Consider the following 18929-nt stretch of genomic DNA (forward strand, 5'->3'; position numbering starts at 1 on the left):
CACTGCACTCCAGCCTGGGCGACAGAGCGAGACTCCATCTCAAAAAAAAAATTCACCCGGGTATGGTGGCATGTGCCTGTAGTCCCAGCTGCTTAGGAGGCTGAGGGGGAACGGATTGCATGAGCCTGGGAAATGAAGGCTGCAGCAAGCTATGATCATGTCACTACACTCCAGCCTGGGTGACAGAGTGACACCCTGTCTCAAAAAACAAACAAAAAAACCCACAACAAGGAATAGCAAATAATGAGTGCACCTGATTTAATCCTAGGAATCAGAAAAAGACTTGTGGGGAAGTAACATTTAAGCCGAGAGTTAAGGAAGATAAAGATGAGGAAGAAGGCAGGCTGACTTGGTTAGAAAAAGCATGTGTGCAGGCCAGAGAAAATAATGATTCTTAGATGACTCAGTTCACCTAAGAGAGAGTAGGGAGAGATAGAGCACTAGATGAGTTTGGGATTGGAAATGAATGCTGGAAGGCATCAGTAACAAGCCAAATTCTGAGTTTGGAATTGTCAGAATGGCAGTGAGAAGTCATCAGAGGCTTTTAAGCAGGGAAGTTAAATGTTCAGATTTACCCTTTGTGTAATGTCACTTCAGTTCCAAGTTGGAAAATGGATTAGAAGAGTATAAGAATGGGGGCAAAGGGACCTAAGTTAGGCTGAAGTCTCTGCTAAAGAGGGTAACTAGGGTGGCAGTAGGGGAAGGAAAAAGCAAATGGGCTATGAGGGTTGAAAGTAAAGTCTGTGATGGTGGCCAAGTACTTTCACAGGCAGCCGGCTGATCCTGTGCCCTTCCTTGAGAAGGGGAAAATGGAAAAAGGGAGTAAAAGATTTGGAGGGTGGTGGAAAATGAACTCCATTTGGCATCACTGACATTAGTGGAAGCCCTCTTGAAATAAATAGAGTGTAGGTGACCAGTTGGCAGGTGGGATTCAGATGTCAGGTCTGGGTGAAGATTGAACGGTTATCAGCGTTTCTGTGGTAATTGAAGACACAGGAAAAGATGATGATGTCCAGGGAGAGTGTGCAGTGGGAAGAGTAGAGAGCCTAGAACTGAGTCCAGGGAGCACCAGTGTTTAATAGATGAGTGATGGAAGAGAGAGACTGAGGATTCTTCAGCAAGGTAGAAAGAAAACCAAGAGAATGGTTGTAGGACAGAGGGTACTTACAGAAGAAGTGTGGGGGGATGATTTAGCCTTCCCTGCTTCCTTGCTTTTCCTACCCGTTGGCCCAGGCTTTTTGCCAAAGATTCAGAAACTAAAAAGAAATTTCTTGAAATGAATGACTTGACTTCATTGTACACATTTAATTTAGCAAAATCTGTTCATTGTATCTCAAGCACTATGCTAGCTGCTAGGGATTTGAGGATGAGTTGTCTTTGTTTCGGGAGGTGGTATGGAAGAGGGATAGTTGGGGAATAATTTTTTGGCCATGTTTCCATGCAGTCTGGTGTAGACAAATCAGGGTCTAATAAAACGTTTTCTTCTCCTCAGAACAAACAGTCCCAATTAGAAGCCATCTTATGGAATTAGGTCTAACAGCAGCAAAATTTGCTAGAAAACGAGGGAATGTGTCCCTTGCAACAAGACTGCTGGCACAGTGCAGTGAAGTTCAGCTGGGAAAGACCACCACTGCACAAGATTTAGTCCAACATTTTAAAAAACTATCAACCCAAGGTCAAGTGGATGAAAAATGGGGGCCCGAACTTGATATTGAGAAAACAAAATTGCTATATACAGCAGGTTAGTAAAATTAATTATGGTTAATACATGAGTATAGTAAAAGTCATGTATATGAATGTTACTGTGTATGTATGTTATAAGGTAGTAATAGGAAAGTTGATTATTTCCATCTGTTGAAGAATATTTGCATCCTGAATAATAAGTTGCTTGTTACTGACTTACCTTTATAATTCTGTGGTTTTAAAAGAATTTTGTTGCAATGTATTACAGTAAGAAATACTTCCAGAGATCACTGATCACTGATTTTACATGTTTTTTTAACTTTACTATTTTGGGCCAGGTGCTCATGCCTACAATCTGAGCACTTTGGGAGGCCAAGATGGGAGGATTGTTTGAGCCTAGGAGTTTGACACCAGCCTGGGCAACAGAGTGAAACCTCAGCTATACTGAAATTCAAAGAAATTAGCGGGGTGTGGTGGAACATGCCTGTAGTTCTAACTCCTTGAGGGGCTGAGGTAGGAAAATTGCTTGAGCCTGGGAAGTTGAGGCTATAGTGAGCCCTGGTTGTGCTACTGCACTCCAGCCTTGGTGACAGAGCGAAACGCTGTCTCAAAAGAAAAAAAAAGTTTAGTATTTTGGCTGGGCATAGTGGCTCATGCCTGCAGTCTCAGCACTTTGGGAGGCTGAGGCAATAGGATTGCTTGAGCCCGGGAGTTTAAAACCATCCGGGGCAACATGGTGAGGTCCTGTCTCTATTTTTTTAAGTTGATTATTTTACACTGAAATAATGTCAGTCATTTGCATTTTTGTTTGTTTTCTAACCCAAGTGCCTCCCTCCATCATTTGCTTTTAAAGTTTCTAAGTTCTGACTTTGTGGTTTTCTGTAGGCCAGTCAACGCATGCAATGGAAATGTTGAGTTCTTGTGCCATATCTTTCTGCAAGTCTGCGAAAGCTGAATATGCAGTTGCTAAGTCAATTCTGACACTGGCTAAATGGATCCAGGCAGAATGGAAAGAGATTTCAGGACAGCTGAAACAGGTTTACAGAGCTCAGCACCAACAGAACTTCACAGGTCTTTCTACTTTGTCTAAAAACATACTGACTTTAATAGAACTGCCATCTGTTAATACGATGGAAGAAGAGTATCCTCGGATCGAGAGTGAATCTACAGGTAGCGTTTCTTTGTTAGCTTTAGAATATTAATTTTAGAAGCTATTTTTTTTTCTGTTTTAAAGTTTATAATGTTATGCTGGCTATAATTTTCCATAAAAAGTGTAACTGTGGAAATTGAGTTTATTTTATTGTTGGGAAATAACTAAAACATATTTAGGATTGAATGCCATTTTGGAAGTCCCTGAACTCTGCCCCCAGGCTGTTTGCTTTTATGGACTTAGATGTTTTTGCTGACAATAAAATCATGCCCCTCATATCAAAAAATTTCACCTCACAATAGAAAGAGCAACAAAGGTTTAAAATAGTTACTTGTGTTCATATTGATTGGTGGAACACAGAAACTATAGAAAGATTCAAGTTTCCCATTCTGATGCTAGTGCTAGTAACAGAAAGATACCTTACAGATAGGGTAGTTGAGTCTTTCCATGTTTGAGTGCCTGTTGTGGAAGGCACCATTCCCCTGTTTTTAAAATTTGAGAGAAAATTTGGGAGGTGATTTTCGTTGCTGAAACATGAGAGTGTACCTTAGTTTTGTTGTTCTGAAGTCTGAGAGTTTAGTTACTTACATTGGTGTTAATAATTTTGATAGGGTCTTGATATTCGTAAAGGATTTGTCTTGTCATCATTATAAATCTTCATCTTGGCAAATGCACTATAGCAGGCAGTGTCTTCACCTCTAACAAGGGAATAAAGATGTTTGCCTCATGAGTCTGTATGAATGAAATGGTATACTCATCACCTATTTATTATTTTTGCCAGAATGATTAAAGTGAATCTGATCATGAGGAAATAGCCAGTCAGATTCATAATGCAAGACGTTCTACAGCACAGCTGACACCTGACTGTTTACAGTGTTCAGTGTCATGAAAGACGTTGATGTCTTCCACAGGAGATAATATAATCTTACTTGGGAAGCTAATGAATTCATTTCAACATACCAACCTTTTAGACAACAGAATTCATATTTGTGCCTTACCAAGTTTTGTACAGTAATATTATGGAACTTTTGATTGTTTGCAGATAAAAACCTAAAATGCTAATGGGAGTGTCATTAGGAATTTATGAGTGTTACATTGTTGAGTTCTTTTATTATAATTATTTTTTGTCCATTATGGCAGTGCATATTGGAGTTGGAGAACCTGACTTCATTTTGGGACAGTTGTATCACCTATCTTCAGTACAGGCACCTGAAGTAGCCAAATCTTGGGCAGCGTTGGCCAGCTGGGCTTATAGGTGGGGCAGAAAGGTGGTTGACAATGCCAGGTATGTTTAAATGTGTAGTTTATGCATTGCATAACTAGATATTTAAATGTCTGCTGATATGGTAAAGTTTTGATAGCTAAAATACTGATGACTTGTTCATTTTTATAGTCAGGGAGAAGGTGTTCGTCTGTTGCCTAGAGAAAAATCTGAAGTTCAGAATCTGCTTCCAGACACTATAACTGAGGAAGAGAAAGAGAGAATATATGGTATTCTTGGACAGGCTGTATGTCGGCCAGCGGGGATTCAGGCAAGGAAAACATGGTGCTTGGGGCAAGACTGCTACTCCAAATCATTGATTTTGAGAAAATTGATCATATATATTTGATAAAATATTGAATGGGGCTTACCAATTGTTGTTGTAAATAAACACTTCTGCGTTTTAAGATGAAAATGAGTTATATTTTTCTAAGAAGAATATACTTCTTTTGAGAAAATAAGGCATTTCCTTAGAGACCTGTTAAAAGTAGGTGAAGTTGGCCTGGCATGGTGGCTCACACCTGTAATCCCAGCACTTGGGGAGGCCGAAGTGGTTGGATCACTTGAGGTCAGGAGTTTGAGACCAGCCGGCCATGGTAAAACCCCATCTCTACTGAAAATACAAAAATTAGCAGGATGTGGTGGTGCATGCCTGTAATCCCAGCTACTCGGGAGGCTGAGGCAGGAGAACCACTTGAAGGTTGCAGTGAGATCGCACCACTGCACTCCAGCCTAGGTGACAGAGTGAGACTGTCTCAAAAGAAAAAATTAATAAGTGAAGTTCATTGTAGGTAAATTAAATTTCTTTTTAAATTACTCTTATCAGAAATTGTAGTTCTTAACCCTTGGTTATGAGTTTTTAAAATATGCCAGTGCATGAAACTTAACCCCATTTATTCTGAATGAGACGTGTGTGTGCGTGTGTGTGTGTGTGTTTAAACTTACTAAGTGATGCTAATGTGCAGCCAGTGTTGAAAATGGACTAGATGATCTTAGAATTCACACTCTCTCCCTTCAGAGTTCCATCAATTCTAGAATGCCAAAGCAATATGTTATTTAGTTGCAGTCCTCAAAGGCATGGATTTTATTTGCCAGGCTAAGCTATATCGATCAGTTCTGGCTGTAAACAGCAGCGTATCTAAGTCTCTGCCTAAGCTGGTGTCTGATACATGCACAGTACTCTGAAGAGAATGAGGTTTAGTATATGTATTCTGTGTACATTCAGCTTCAAACTTTTGAGCAGATTGTGCTTAATTTTTTGCAGGCATAGGCTGGGCACGGTGGCTCACACCTGTAATTCCAGCTCTTTGAGAGGCCGAGGCAGGCAGATCACCTGAGGTCAGGAGTTTGAGACCAGCCTGGCCAACATGGTGAAACCCTGTCTCTACTAAAAACACGAAAAAGCAGCAGGGTGTGGTAGTGGGCGCCTGTAATCCCAGCTACTCAGGAGGCTGAGGCATGAGAATCGCTTGAACCTGGGAGGCTGGGAGGCAGAGAGGTTGCAGTGAGCCGTGATCGTGCCATTGCACTCCAGCCTGGATGACAGAATGAGACTTTGTCACAAGGAAAAAAAAATTTCTGCAGGCAGAATACTGTATTGTAACTTGGAAGCCTTTAAAGTACAATGAAACCCCAGAAAAGTCTAATCTTTGCTAAATGCTTGTATTCTTCTTCATTGGCTTCATATTAGTAAATGTATCATGAAGAGAAGCATACTGACATTGACTTAGTTTATATAACACTAAATTTGGGATAATTTTATATATGAGAAGAATGTTTTTATGATAGTCAAATTGCATACCTTTTTCCTTTTCAATTTGTATTTAAAATAGAATTTTGTGCACAATTTCTTTTCAGGATGAAGATATAACCCTTCAGATAACAGAGAGTGAAGATAATGAAGAAGATGACATGGTTGATGTTATCTGGCGTCAGTTGATATCAAGCTGCCCATGGCTTTCAGAACTTGATGAAAGTGCAACTGAAGGAGTTATTAAAGTGTGGAGGAAAGTTGTAGATAGAATATTCAGCCTATACAAACTCTCTTGCAGTGCATACTTTACTTTCCTTAAACTCAACGCTGGTCAAGTATGTAGCACAGTGTTCTAAGAAAATTAATTTGGAAACTTTTTCTTATTAAACAAAAATAGTGTTCTGAGTTATTTTCTTTTTTATTCCCCTCATCTTTCACTGTTAGATTTCTTTAGATGAGGATGACCCTAGGCTGCATTTAAGTCACAGAGCGGAACAGAGCACTGATGACGTGATCGTGATGGCCACATTGCGCCTGCTACGGTTGCTCGTGAAGCATGCTGGTGAGCTTCGGCAGTATCTGGAGCACGGCTTGGAGACAACACCCACCGCACCGTGGAGAGGTGACACCTGCATAAAATGTTTCTGGAAAAATTGTTTCTCATTAGGATATATAAGATTTTAAAAAGTGGTTTCCTTATGTTTATTATTTGAATGTGTAAAAGAACAGCCAGATTAAGTTCCTAGGACACCCTGCACTGCTTGTTACATCGCTAGGACTTTACCTCCCACCTTTCCAAGAAATGGGAAGCTGAAAGGCAGGAGCTTTTTGTATACAAAATGAATTTTGGAGAGGATGGTGAATAATTTTCAAAAGGTTTTATATACCCTCTGTCAAATTTGTCTGTGTCTGCCTTGTTTGTAGGCATTCACAGAAGATACATTTCTCCACAACATTTTTGAGTTGCCCTGGACTTTGATTACAGCTCTGTATCTAAACCAACCTTAACCAGACTTGCAAATCAAGAACTGTTGTGTGTGGTTCTTTATTATCACAGGGAGAAATCTGAACTCTTAAAATTTGTACTAATGCTGACATACATCAGGTTTTTTTTTTGTTTTTTGTTTTTTGTTTTTTTTTTTTTTGAGACGGAGTCTCGCTCTGTCGCCCGGGGCTGGAGTGCAGTGGCCGGATCTCAGCTCACTGCAAGCTCCGCCTCCCGGGTTCACGCCATTCTCCTGCCTCAGCCTCCGGAGTAGCTGGGACTACAGGCGCCCGCCACCTCGCCCGGCTAGTTTTTTGTATTTTTTAATAGAGACGGGGTTTCACCGTGTTAGCCAGGATGGCCTCGATCTCCTGACCTTGTGATCCGCCCTTCTCGGCCTCCCAAAGTGCTGGGATTACAGGCTTGAGCCACCGTGCCCGGCCACACATCAGGTTTTATCTGTTTGATCTACGATGCTGATAGTTTCTTAATGGTTTTAAATAACTTTAAAGCGTCTTTCTCTCTTCTTATCCTGAAGGAATTATTCCGCAACTTTTCTCACGCTTAAACCACCCTGAAGTGTATGTGCGCCAAAGTATTTGTAACCTTCTCTGCCGCGTGGCTCAAGATTCCCCACATCTCATATTGTATCCTGCAATAGTGGGTACCATATCGCTTAGTAGTGAATCCCAGGCTTCAGGTATGGAATATTCAAATATTGCTACTTTTAAGTATAAGTTATTGTGCCAGTAATTTTAGTTAGGTCAAAGTTTTTAAGCCTTATGTTCCAGAGTCGTTAGAGTTTGTAGGCTTTTTTTTTTTTTTCTTTTTTCTTTTTTGAAATGGAGTCTCACTCTGTTGCCCAGGATGGAGTGCAGTGGTACCATCTCAGCTCACTGCAATCTCTGCTTCCCAGGTTTAAGCAGTTCTCTGCCTCAGCTTCCTGAGTAGTTGGGATTACGTGCACGTGCCACCACACCCGGCTAATTTTTGTACTTTTAATAGAGTAGGGGTTTCACCATCTTGGCCAGGCTGGTCTTGAACTCCTGACCTGCTGATCCACTTACCTCGGCCTCCCAAAGTGATGGGATTACAGACATGAGCCGTTGCGCCTGGCTGTAGGTTTTTTAATAGTAATAATTGGCATTTATTGAAGGAGTAACTACTATGTATCTGACACCAGGACATGTGCTTTACACATTACCTGTAGCCTTGACAGTAATCCACCAAGACGTGGAGAAATGGAGTAACTCTGCCAGGCTCATTGAGCCGTTACTGGTAGATGAGAATTGTACCAAAGTTTTGGCCAGGTGCGGTGGCTCACACCTGTAATCCCAGCACTTTGGGAGGCCGAGGAGGGTGGATCACTTGAGGCCAGGAGTTTGAGACCAGATCAGCCTGGACAACATGGTGAAACCCTGTTTCTATTAAAAAAATACAAAAAATTAGCTGGATGTGGTAGCACACACCTATAGTCCCAGCTATTCAGGAGGCTGAGACACAAGAATCACTTGAACCCAGGAGACAGGTTGCAGTGAGCCGAGATTGTGCCAGTGTACTCCAACCTCAGCAACAGAGCTAGACCCTGTTTCCAAAGGAAAAAAAAAAAAAAAAAGAGGATTATACCAAGTTTTGAACTCTGGCTTGAAGAATACATTATTTGTTAAACACTTACTATCTTTCTCCTTTGTATCTTCCATTAGCTTGTAGTATTAATAAGTATGAAAGCTCAACCTATAAAAAGGCAGAATATCCACAATCTTTAATCAATTCAATGCATGGAAGGCAAATCAGTGCAATGAGTGCTCTTGAGTCAAATAGATTATGAGTGTTTTCCCTAACTCAGCATATGCACATGGGAGAAATGTTCAAAGTATTCCTTGTTCTCCTATTTCATTACAGGAAATAAATTTTCCACTGCAATTCCAACTTTACTTGGCAATATTCAAGGAGAAGAATTGCTGGTTTCTGAATGTGAGGGAGGAAGTCCTCCTGCATCTCAGGATAGCAATAAGGATGAACCTAAAAGTGGATTAAATGAAGACCAAGCCATGATGCAGGATTGTTACAGCAAAATTGTAGATAAGCTGTCCTCTGCAAATCCAACCATGGTGTTACAGGTACAAAGAAACTCACATGTTGTAGAATAATTTTTCATAGAATAATCAAAGTTGCTTTTGCCAATCTGTATTGACAATCACTAGTCAGGGTTCTCTAATTGTATAATGAGCACAAATTGCACACACTTAACTTACGAAATCCAGTGTTTGAAGAGCTGTGCTGTGGGTAGGCTTGTAGATGAGCTGTTTGGGTGTACCGTGTATGCAGGTTCAGATGCTCGTGGCTGAACTGCGCAGGGTCACTGTGCTCTGGGATGAGCTCTGGCTGGGAGTTCTGCTGCAACAACACATGTATGTCCTGAGACGAATTCAGCAGCTCGAAGATGAGGTCAAGAGAGTCCAGAACAACAACACCTTACGCAAGTATGTTTCCATACACTTGTCCTGAGATAGTGAAGCCGCCTCTTTTTTTAATGTGTCAAAGTATAACATAAAATTTACTATTTTAATCATTTTTAAGTGTACAATTCAGTGGCATTAAATACATTCACAATATTGTACAACCATCACCATGGTCCATTTCCAGAATTTATTCATTATCTTAAACAAGAAGCTCTGTAGTCATTAAAGATTATCTCTTCATTTCCCCCTCACCTCAGTTCTGGCCACTTCTTTTTTTTTTTTTTTTTTTTTTTTGAGGCGGAGTCTCGCTTTGTCGCCCGGACTGGAGTGCAGTGGCCGGATCTCAGCTCACTGCAAGCTCCACCTCCCGGTTTACGCCATTCTCCTGCCTCAGCCTCCCAAGTAGCTGGGACTACAGGCGCCCGCCACCTCGCCGGCTAGTTTTTGTATTTTTAGTAGAGACGGGGTTCACCATGCTAGCCAGGATGGTCTCGATCTCCTGACCTCGTGATCCGCCCGTCTCGGCCTCCCAAGTGCTGGGATTACAGGCTTGAGCCACCGCGCCCGGCCAGTTCCTGGCCACTTCTATTCTACTTGTCATCTCTATGAATTTGCCTATTTTAGCTACTTCATAGAAGTAGAAACATACAGTATGCATCCTTTCGTGTTTGGCTTTTTATACTTAGAATAATGGCCTGAAGGTTTATTATGTTGTAACATGTGATAGAATTTCATTTTTTTTTTATGGCTGGATAATATTGTATGGATACACCACGTTTTGTCCATCCTTATGTTTATGGACAGCTGGGTTGCTTCTCCATTTTAGCTCTGTGAGCAGTGCTGCTATGAACATTGGTATACAAGTATCTGAGTCCCCGCTTTCTATTATTTTATATGAACTTTGTGTATATTTTGTGGATGATCCAGTGGATTTGCTGAATTGTATGGCAATTCTACTTCTAACTTACTGAGGCGCCAACACACTTTTCCACAGGGGCTGCACCATTTTACAGTCCTCCTAGCCAGGCATGAGGGCTTCTTTTCTTTTTTTGACAATACTTCTTTTCTTTTCTTGGCAACACTTCTTTTCTTTTTTTTGACAATAGCTGTAGTGATGGATGCGAAGTGGTATCTCATTGTGGTTTTGATTTGCATTTTCCTAATGACTAGTGATGTTTAGCATCCTTTCATGTGTTTATTGGCCATTTGCATATCTTTGGAGAAATGTCATTACAAATCCTTTGCCCATTTTTTAATTGTTTTTTTTTTTTTTTTATTGTTGAATTGTAGGAGTTCTCTATGTATTCTGGCTACTAACTAACCCTTATCAGATCCATGATTTGCAAATATTTGCAGCCATTCTGTGGATTGTCTCTTCATTCTCTCCATAGTGTATAGCATTTTTTGATTTACAAAAGTTTTAATTTTGGTGTAGCTCAATTTAATTTGTCTGTTCTTTTGATGCCATATCCAAGGAATCATTGCCAAATCTGGTGTCATGAAACCTTTCCCTTATGTTTTCTAAGAGTTTTGTAGTTTTAGTTTTAGCTTTTACGTTTAGGTCTTTGATCCATTTTGAGTTACTGCTTCATTCTTTTGCGTGTTGATATTGCATTTTCCCTGCATCATTTAATTCGTTGAAAAGAGGAGCTGCCTCTTTTATGAGCTGCATTTTTTAAAAAAACAAAAAACAGTTATTGGTCGGGTGCAGTGACTCATGCCTGTAATTCTGGCACTTTGGGAGGCCGAGGCAGGCGGATCACGAGGTCAGGAGATCTAGACCATCCTGGCCAACATGGTGAAACCCCGTCTCTACTAAAATACAAAAAATTAGCTGGGCGTGGTGGCACGCGCGTGTGTAGTCCCAGCTACTCAGGAGGCTGAGGCAGAGGAATTGCTTGAACCCGGGAGGTGGAGGTTGTAGTGAGCCAAGATTGCACCACTCCATTCCAGCCTGGCAACAAAGCAAAACCCTGTCTCAAAAAACAAAATTCTTTGTTAGTAATTTACTTTGTGAATATGTTATTGCTTTATTTAGATTTATTCCTTGGTACTGTTTACTTAACAGTTGATATATTTAAATTGTTCCATGTTTGTGTAAAACTTTAATGTACACATTTAAGTTTTTGAATAAACATGTCTTCTTGGTCAGAGAAGAGAAAATTGCAATCATGCGGGAGAAGCACACAGCTTTGATGAAGCCCATCGTATTTGCTTTGGAGCACGTGAGGAGTATCACAGCGGCTCCTGCAGAAACACCTCATGAAAAATGGTTTCAGGATAACTATGGTGATGCCATTGAAAATGCCCTGGAAAAACTGAAGACACCATCGAACCCTGCAAAGCCTGGGAGCAGCTGGATTCCATTTAAAGAGGTAGAGAATAATCCCAAGCATGCTACTAAAATGGCACATCACAGTTCCCATAAGATACGAAATTTAAATAAGTGGACTCCTTACTTGGAATGTAAGAGATTTTATAAGCCTGTAGAAGGCAGCCTGTGGCCACTTGCTTATAAGCAATATAGAAGTAAGTGTTTCTGTTTAAGAATTTGGAAATCAGTGGGCAAAGGGGGATGGATGGCAAAGGTGCCCAATCTTTCATGTATGGAAGGCTCACACCAGTGAACAACAGATGAAGAAATTAGCCAAGGAAGGGGCTGTGACCCTCAGCTAAATACTGGTTGCCTGCTTTATTTGCCTCATAAAAGATAAGAAATTTAACCCTGTGCCTATGTAGTTTTTCATGAGAAGAGCATTCAGTATTTCTAATAGATAAAATAGTCACCTATAACAACATAGATTTTTATAAGTAGCTGTTCTGGAATCAGTTCCACATATGCTGCATGGAACATATTTGAGAATCCTTATCTTTTATGTTTTGGTTTTCTTAATTCTATATTCTCTTAGGTCTTTATCTTTTCTAGCAAATAACACCATTAGTTGGGGGAGCTTATTACTTTGTAGCTGCAGCTGTTCCTTCTCCCTCCCTCTTTTCTCTGTGTCTTACCTTTATTGCTCCTAACTGATTTCCTTACTGAACTTGAGCAATGAGAAAGCTATTAAAAGATACATGTAGAAACAAAAAGTACAGCCAACTTTAGCAAATGCAAGGTGCTAAATTCAGAGCAAATAGCTAGAAGTACAAGAAAGAAAACTAACATGAAGGATGAAGTTTATTATGTGTTCTTGCCAAAACTCGAGTTTCCTTGTGTGTGTGTAGGTGGGTGGGGGGGTGTTGCTTGTTTTTTTGAGATGGAGTCTCACTCTGTTGCCTAGGCTGGAGTGCAGTGGCACAATCTTGGCTCCCTGCAACCTCTGCCTCCTGGGTTTAAGTGATTCTCCTGCCTCAGCCTCCCATGTAGCTGGGATTACAGGTATGCACTACCACGCTTGGCTAATTTTTATACTTTTAGTAGAGATGGAGTTTCACCATGTTGGCCAGGCTAGTCTCGAACTCCTGGTCTCAAGTGATCCACCCTCCTTGGCCTCCCAAATTGCTGGGATTACAGGTGTGAGCCACCACTCCTGGAGTGCGTCTTCTTGTGTTCTAAGACCAGTTTCTTGTTTCTTTGTTTCTCTTTCAGTAAATCAAGTTAGAAAATCAGAAGAGGATATAGGAGGAAACCCTGTAAACCCTGTGTGTGCGTGCACGTGTGTGTGTGTGTATGTGTGTATAATAAATCACAGAAAAATTTTAAATGATTTTGTACATTTTAAAGAATAATTTTAAAAATTAATACCTGTGTCTCTCTTTTAGATATAGTACAGCTCAAAAAAAAGGAATTATCTAAAGAAATTAAACTTTATAGAAGTCCTACTTCTCTCCCTAATTATATCTCCCCACCCACAACCAGTTTTCTGAGTTTTAATTAATCCCTATCTACTTTTTAAAAAATAGTTTTTGTTTATAGATGCATTTCTAAATGACATTGTTTAGTGTCTGCCCGTTTTTGAACTTCTACGAATGAGATCGTATTGTATGTACATGTCTACATTTTTTACTACCATATTGGATTGCTATTAAGTTTTAAAATAATTCAGCGATTTTTGTGTGTGTGTTTGTGTAGCTAAACAATGATCTGTTACATGAAAATACCACAGTTTATTCTTTTGTCATTGAGCACTTGGGATGTTTCCAATTGGTTTTTTTCTTTTTATGAACAGAGCTTGCTAAAGATTGCTTTACATTTTTTCACATGGAAGCGGAGTCCAGAATTTGTTAATTTGGGTGCATATTATTGAGTTTGCTGCATGTAACAACACACCTGTACATACAGTTCGTTCCCTGTGATTATTAGAAAGTATTATGGGGCTTTTCTGCAAACCTCAAATGGTCAGACCTAAATGGTTACTTCTCTTTTAAAAATGTTCTTTCTTGTCTTTGCCTTTTCTTCAGTTTTGTTAAGTTTCTCAGAAATTCACCAGATTTTCCTCTCCTCCAGTTTGATAAGAGTATATTGAGCCTCATTTTTTCTTGTAATTTAATGTTACTAACTTTGCAGATGACTTTTTAAAGGTTTGTCTACCTGACAGCTGACTGCTAGCTGTACCTATTACAAGGACTGGATTGTTTTGGTGTTGCGCATACATAGCTCAACACTGGGGAATTATTAATAGTTTGCTAAAAGCCCCAAATTGGGTGATGACCACAGCAGCGTTTTCCTTCTATTTCCTATGATTTCACTGCTTGTTTGGACAGAGGAAAAGAAAGAGTCTTAACAAAGTAAGAATCCTATAGTACACATCAGCCACCGGTGTTAACCCATCCAGGATTGCCCAGATCCCAGCACTGAGTTAAATATAGAAATTACAACAACAGATAGTTGTATGGATTTTAAAATTTACTTTTGTTGTTGTTTTTGAGATAGGGTCTGCCTCTGTCACTCAGGCTGGAGTGCAGTGGCATAATCTCGGGTCTCTGCAACCTCTGCCTCTTGGGCTCAAGTGATCCTCTTCTCCTGCCCTAGCTTCCCAAGTATCTGGGACTACAGGCACGAGCCACTGTGCCTGACTAATTTTTGTATTCTTTGTGGAGATGGGGTTTTTCCATGTTGCCCAGGCTGGTCTTGAACCCCTGAACTCAAGTGATCTGCCTACCTCAGCCTCCCAAAGTTCTGGGATTACAGGCATGAGCTGCCACCCCTGGCCTAAAATTTACTTTTATGCCAGATTGAATGTGGAAGAAAATAAGTGTTCTAATCTAATGTAAATTTGTTTCTCCCATCTTATGAATATAGATAATGCTAAGTTTGCAACAGAGAGCACAGAAACGTGCAAGTTACATCTTGCGTCTTGAAGAAATCAGTCCATGGTTGGCTGCTATGACTAACACTGAAATTGCTCTTCCTGGGGAAGTCTCAGCCAGAGACACTGTCACAATCCATAGTGTGGGCGGAACCATCACAATCTTACCGACTAAAACCAAGCCAAAGAAACTTCTCTTTCTTGGATCAGACGGGAAGAGCTATCCTTATCTTTTCAAAGGTAGGATTTAAGACTTACTCCATTTTTCAGAAGAGTATTAGTTTTACTAATGCTTTGTGTGAGTGTGGGTGTATATGGTAGGAGATTATTTCAGGCGAATTTCTGTATGTTATTATTAGCCTGCAGTGCCGTATGTCTTATGTGCTTTTGAAGGGTAGTGGTTGGATGCTGTGCAGAAAGATTTTCCACCCCCACTTTGTGTATGAACTTGTACAAGCAGGACAAGTGAGGTATAGCTAATAATGCTAATATCTACTGCCAATATCTTGTCCCAAAATAGAATTATTTAATGCTCTCAGTGTGCCTCATGGACTGTCTTTTTTTTTTTTTTTTTGAGACGGAGTCTCGCTCTATCGCCCAGGCTGGAGTGCAGTGGCCGGATCTCGGCTCACTGCAAGCTCCGCCCCCTGGGTTCACGCCTTTCTCCTGCCTCAGCCTCCCGAGTAGCTGGGACTACAGGCGCCCGCCACCTCGCCCGGCTAGTTTTTTGTATTTTTTTAGTAGAGACGGGGTTTCACCATGTTAGCCAGGATGGTCTCGATCTCCTGACCTCGTGATCCACCCGTCTCGGCCTCCCAAAGTGCTGGGATTACAGGCTTGAGCCACCGTGCCCGGCCGGACTGTCAGTTTTTGACTGCCATTGCTAGTTGAAAAAGAGGAGTGGTATGCTCCCAACCCTGTTTTAATCACCTATCCTAGCTATTTTAATTTTGTTTTCATAGGACTGGAGGATTTACATCTGGATGAGAGAATAATGCAGTTTCTATCTATTGTGAATACCATGTTTGCTACAATTAATCGCCAAGAAACACCCCGGTTCCATGCTCGACACTACTCTGTAACACCACTAGGAACAAGATCGGGACTAATCCAGTGGGTAGATGGAGCCACACCCTTATTTGGTCTTTACAAACGATGGCAACAACGGGAAGCTGCCTTACAAGCACAAAAGGTTGATTAAATCATCAACGCAGTGTATTAGTCTATTCTCTGTTATTGTGTGAAATGCTTCTAGGCTTACTAGACCATTTTTGCATGTTTATAAGCGGTTAAAGAAGGAAAAGACTTGAGGTCCCTAGAAAAGTATTTTTGAGGTACTTTTTCTTGAGACGCAGTCTTGCTCTGTTGCCCAGGCTGGAGTGCAGTGGTGTGGTTTTGGGTCACTGCAACCTGTGCCTCCCAGGTTCAAGCAATTCTCCTGCCACAGGCTCCCAAGTAGCTGGAACTATGCACAACTGGGTGATTTTTGTATTTTTAGTAGAGATGGAATTTTGCCATGTTGTCCAGGTTGGTCTTGAACTCCTGGCCTCAAGTGATTCACCTGCCTCGGCCTCCCAAAATGCTGGGATTACAGGCATGAGCCACCGCCTCTGGCCTTGAGGTACCTTTTATAAAAATAAAATTGTTTGCTTTTTTGTTTTGTTTTGTTTTTTAAAGGGACAGGGTCTTACTTTGTTGTCCAGGCTAGAATGCAGTGGTATGATCATAGCTCATTGCCGCCTTGAACTCCTGGGCTTAAGTATTCCTCCCACCTCAGCCTCCTTAAGTGCAGGGATTATAGGCATGAGCCACCACACCCAGCCAAAAATAGTTATATAAGAGGCAAAAATGGTGGCATTGGGTTTATCTTAACTTGAGACAGATTTGGAGAAGGGGAATGTGTGGTTGTTCATGACTCAGTAACTTGATAATTTACAGCTTAGTGTTTTTATTGGATTTACCATTCTTTTAAATTAAATTTGTAAATAATTGCTTTAAAACCCAGGTTCTTTTATATTTGTAAATAAGAAGCAACTTTAAATTTGAAATTAATCACCATGGCATCCTATTTTGTATCTATGAATTTTCTGCTTTGATTTAGACTAGGAGTTTAATTTAGAATATTTTTTAGCCATGTATCTGAGTGCTTAATATATGCTAGGAACAGTACTAAGCTCTTAGGATACTGAGATAAATTTTATACAGTCTTATCTTCAGGATCCCACATCTAGCTAAAGAAAATCCTTCTTATTAGGGTAGGTAGGGGAAAAGAGCAAGAGTTTGAAAGGAGTCAGGTTTTAAACCTAGGCACAGGAGACTGCAGAACTGTTATTGAAGGATAATTTCGAAATAGTAATTAGAGAAGTGCTATCTAAATTCTCATGTAATGTGTTTTTGAATTTCTGTTGTTAATTTTATATTACTGATTAAGTCATGTGAAGAATGAAGTATGTGCATAAATTATGAACTATAATTGTAAAACTGAATTCTATATTATAAAGAAGAAAGTAACTTGAGTGTTTAGTTTCGAATTGAACCTCAAGAAAATTAAACAGTAGACCGATTTTTTCAATAAAGTGAATGGGCCTAATTAAAAGGTGTATATTATAAGAAAGGTCCGTAGTCCAGAAGAATTAGCTATTTTGTATTAATACATGAAATTTAGCTGAGTAATGAGAGAATGCTACTGAAAAATCATTTTTAAAAATTCTCTTTTACATATAAAAGGCACTCTTTTTCCTTATATAAAATTGATCTTTTCTTTTTTTAAAAAATTGTTTTTTCTTAAGGCCCAAGATTCCTACCAAACTCCTCAGAATCCTGGAATTGTACCCCGTCCTAGTGAACTTTATTACAGTAAAATTGGCCCTGCTTTGAAAACAGTTGGGCTTAGCCTGGATGTATCCCGTCGGGATTGGCCTCTTCATGTAATGAAGGCTGTATTGGAAGAGTTAATGGAGGCCACACCCCCGAATCTCCTTGCCAAAGAGCTCTGGTCATCTTGCACAACGCCTGATGAATGGTGGAGAGTTACACAGGTATGTGCTTTGTTTTAGACTATACTCAGTAGTATTTCTTTTGCCTGCTACCTTCTTACCTATCTTGTTTGTCCTCCTTCCCTTTCTTCCTCTGTCCCTCCAGACTTGGTAGTTTCAGACCTATATTTGAGTTTAATATTACAGTTACAAAGGCATGAACATGACTGTATCCTAGGGCAGGATGGGGAATGAGTTATGGATGAAATGAAAAGGAGATCCTAAGTGATTTAGCACTGGAACAGAAAACCGAATACCGCATGTTCTCACTTATAAGTGGGAGTTAAACATTGAACACACATGGACACAAAGAAGGGAACACATACACTGGGGCCTATTTGAGGGTGGAGGGCAGTAGGAAGGTGAGGGAGGAAAAAATACCTGTTGGGTCACTACCTGGGTGACAGAATAATGTGTACACCAAACCCCAATGACATGCAGTTTACCCACGTAAAGACCTACACATGTCCCTCTAAACCTAAAATAAAAAGTTGGAAGGAAAAAAAATTTTTTTAATCAATATTTAAATTTAAAAAAAGAGGCTGGGCATGGTGGCTCACATCTGTAATCCCAGCACTTTTGGAGGCCGAGATGGGTGGATCACCTGAGGTCAAGAGTTCGAGACCCGCGTGCCCAACATAGCGAAAGCCTGTTTCAACTAAAAATACAAAAAAAAAAAAAAAAAAAATTAGGCACGGTGGCGGGTGCCTGTAATCCCAGCTACTTGGGAGGCTGAGGCAGGAGAATCACTTGAACGCAGGAGGTGGAGGTTGCAGTGAGCCACGATTGCACCGCTGCACTTCAGCCTGGGCGGCAAGAGCGAAACTCTGTCTTTTTTAAAAAAAAAAAAAAAAAAAAAGAATAAAAAATTGAGAAAGGGACAAACTAGGAAGGCTGAAGAAAAGCTTTTTTGTTTGTGTTTTTTTTTTTTTTTTTTTTTTTTTGAGACGGAGTCTCACTCTGTCGCCCGGGCTGGAGTGCAGTGGCCGGATCTCAGCTCACTGCAAGCTCCGCTTCCCGGGTTCATGCCATTCTCCTGCCTCAGCCTCCCAAGTAGCTGGGACTACAGGTGCCCGCCACCTCGCCCGGCTAGTTTTTTGTATTTTTTTAGTAGAGACGGGGTTTCACCATGTTAGCCAGGATGGTCTCGATCTCCCGACCTCATGATCCGCCCGTCTCGGCCTCCCAAAGTGCTGGGATTACAGGCTTGAGCCACCGCGCCCGGCCTGTGTTTTTTTTTTTTAATCCAGCATCCTGATAGCTGATTAGGACCAGTCAGGTCTACAGTGTTGTATGCCTGCATGACCACATGCAGCAGCCTTGAGGAATGCTTTTTATTTGCTGATTTATTTTA

General features: G+C 40.6%; 1 protein-coding gene across 1 annotated transcript in view; it reads left to right on the forward strand.

Moving 5' to 3' along the window:
* The window catches only part of SMG1 (SMG1 nonsense mediated mRNA decay associated PI3K related kinase), a 120520-nt gene that overhangs the window by 74095 nt on the left and 27496 nt on the right, over positions 1–18929 (forward strand). Inside the window, 13 exon segments of the mRNA XM_033235613.1 lie at positions 1493–1741; positions 2569–2853; positions 3974–4118; positions 4227–4365; positions 5952–6182; positions 6292–6469; positions 7371–7532; positions 8735–8952; positions 9161–9315; positions 11447–11669; positions 14534–14780; positions 15503–15732; positions 17330–17578. Coding sequence (XP_033091504.1) covers positions 1493–1741; positions 2569–2853; positions 3974–4118; positions 4227–4365; positions 5952–6182; positions 6292–6469; positions 7371–7532; positions 8735–8952; positions 9161–9315; positions 11447–11669; positions 14534–14780; positions 15503–15732; positions 17330–17578 — 2711 coding nt within the window.

The sequence above is a fragment of the Trachypithecus francoisi genome, unplaced genomic scaffold (genome assembly GCF_009764315.1).
Source record: "Trachypithecus francoisi isolate TF-2019V2 unplaced genomic scaffold, Tfra_2.0 Lachesis_group15, whole genome shotgun sequence".
In the NCBI taxonomy this organism is placed as follows: Eukaryota; Metazoa; Chordata; class Mammalia; order Primates; family Cercopithecidae; genus Trachypithecus; species Trachypithecus francoisi.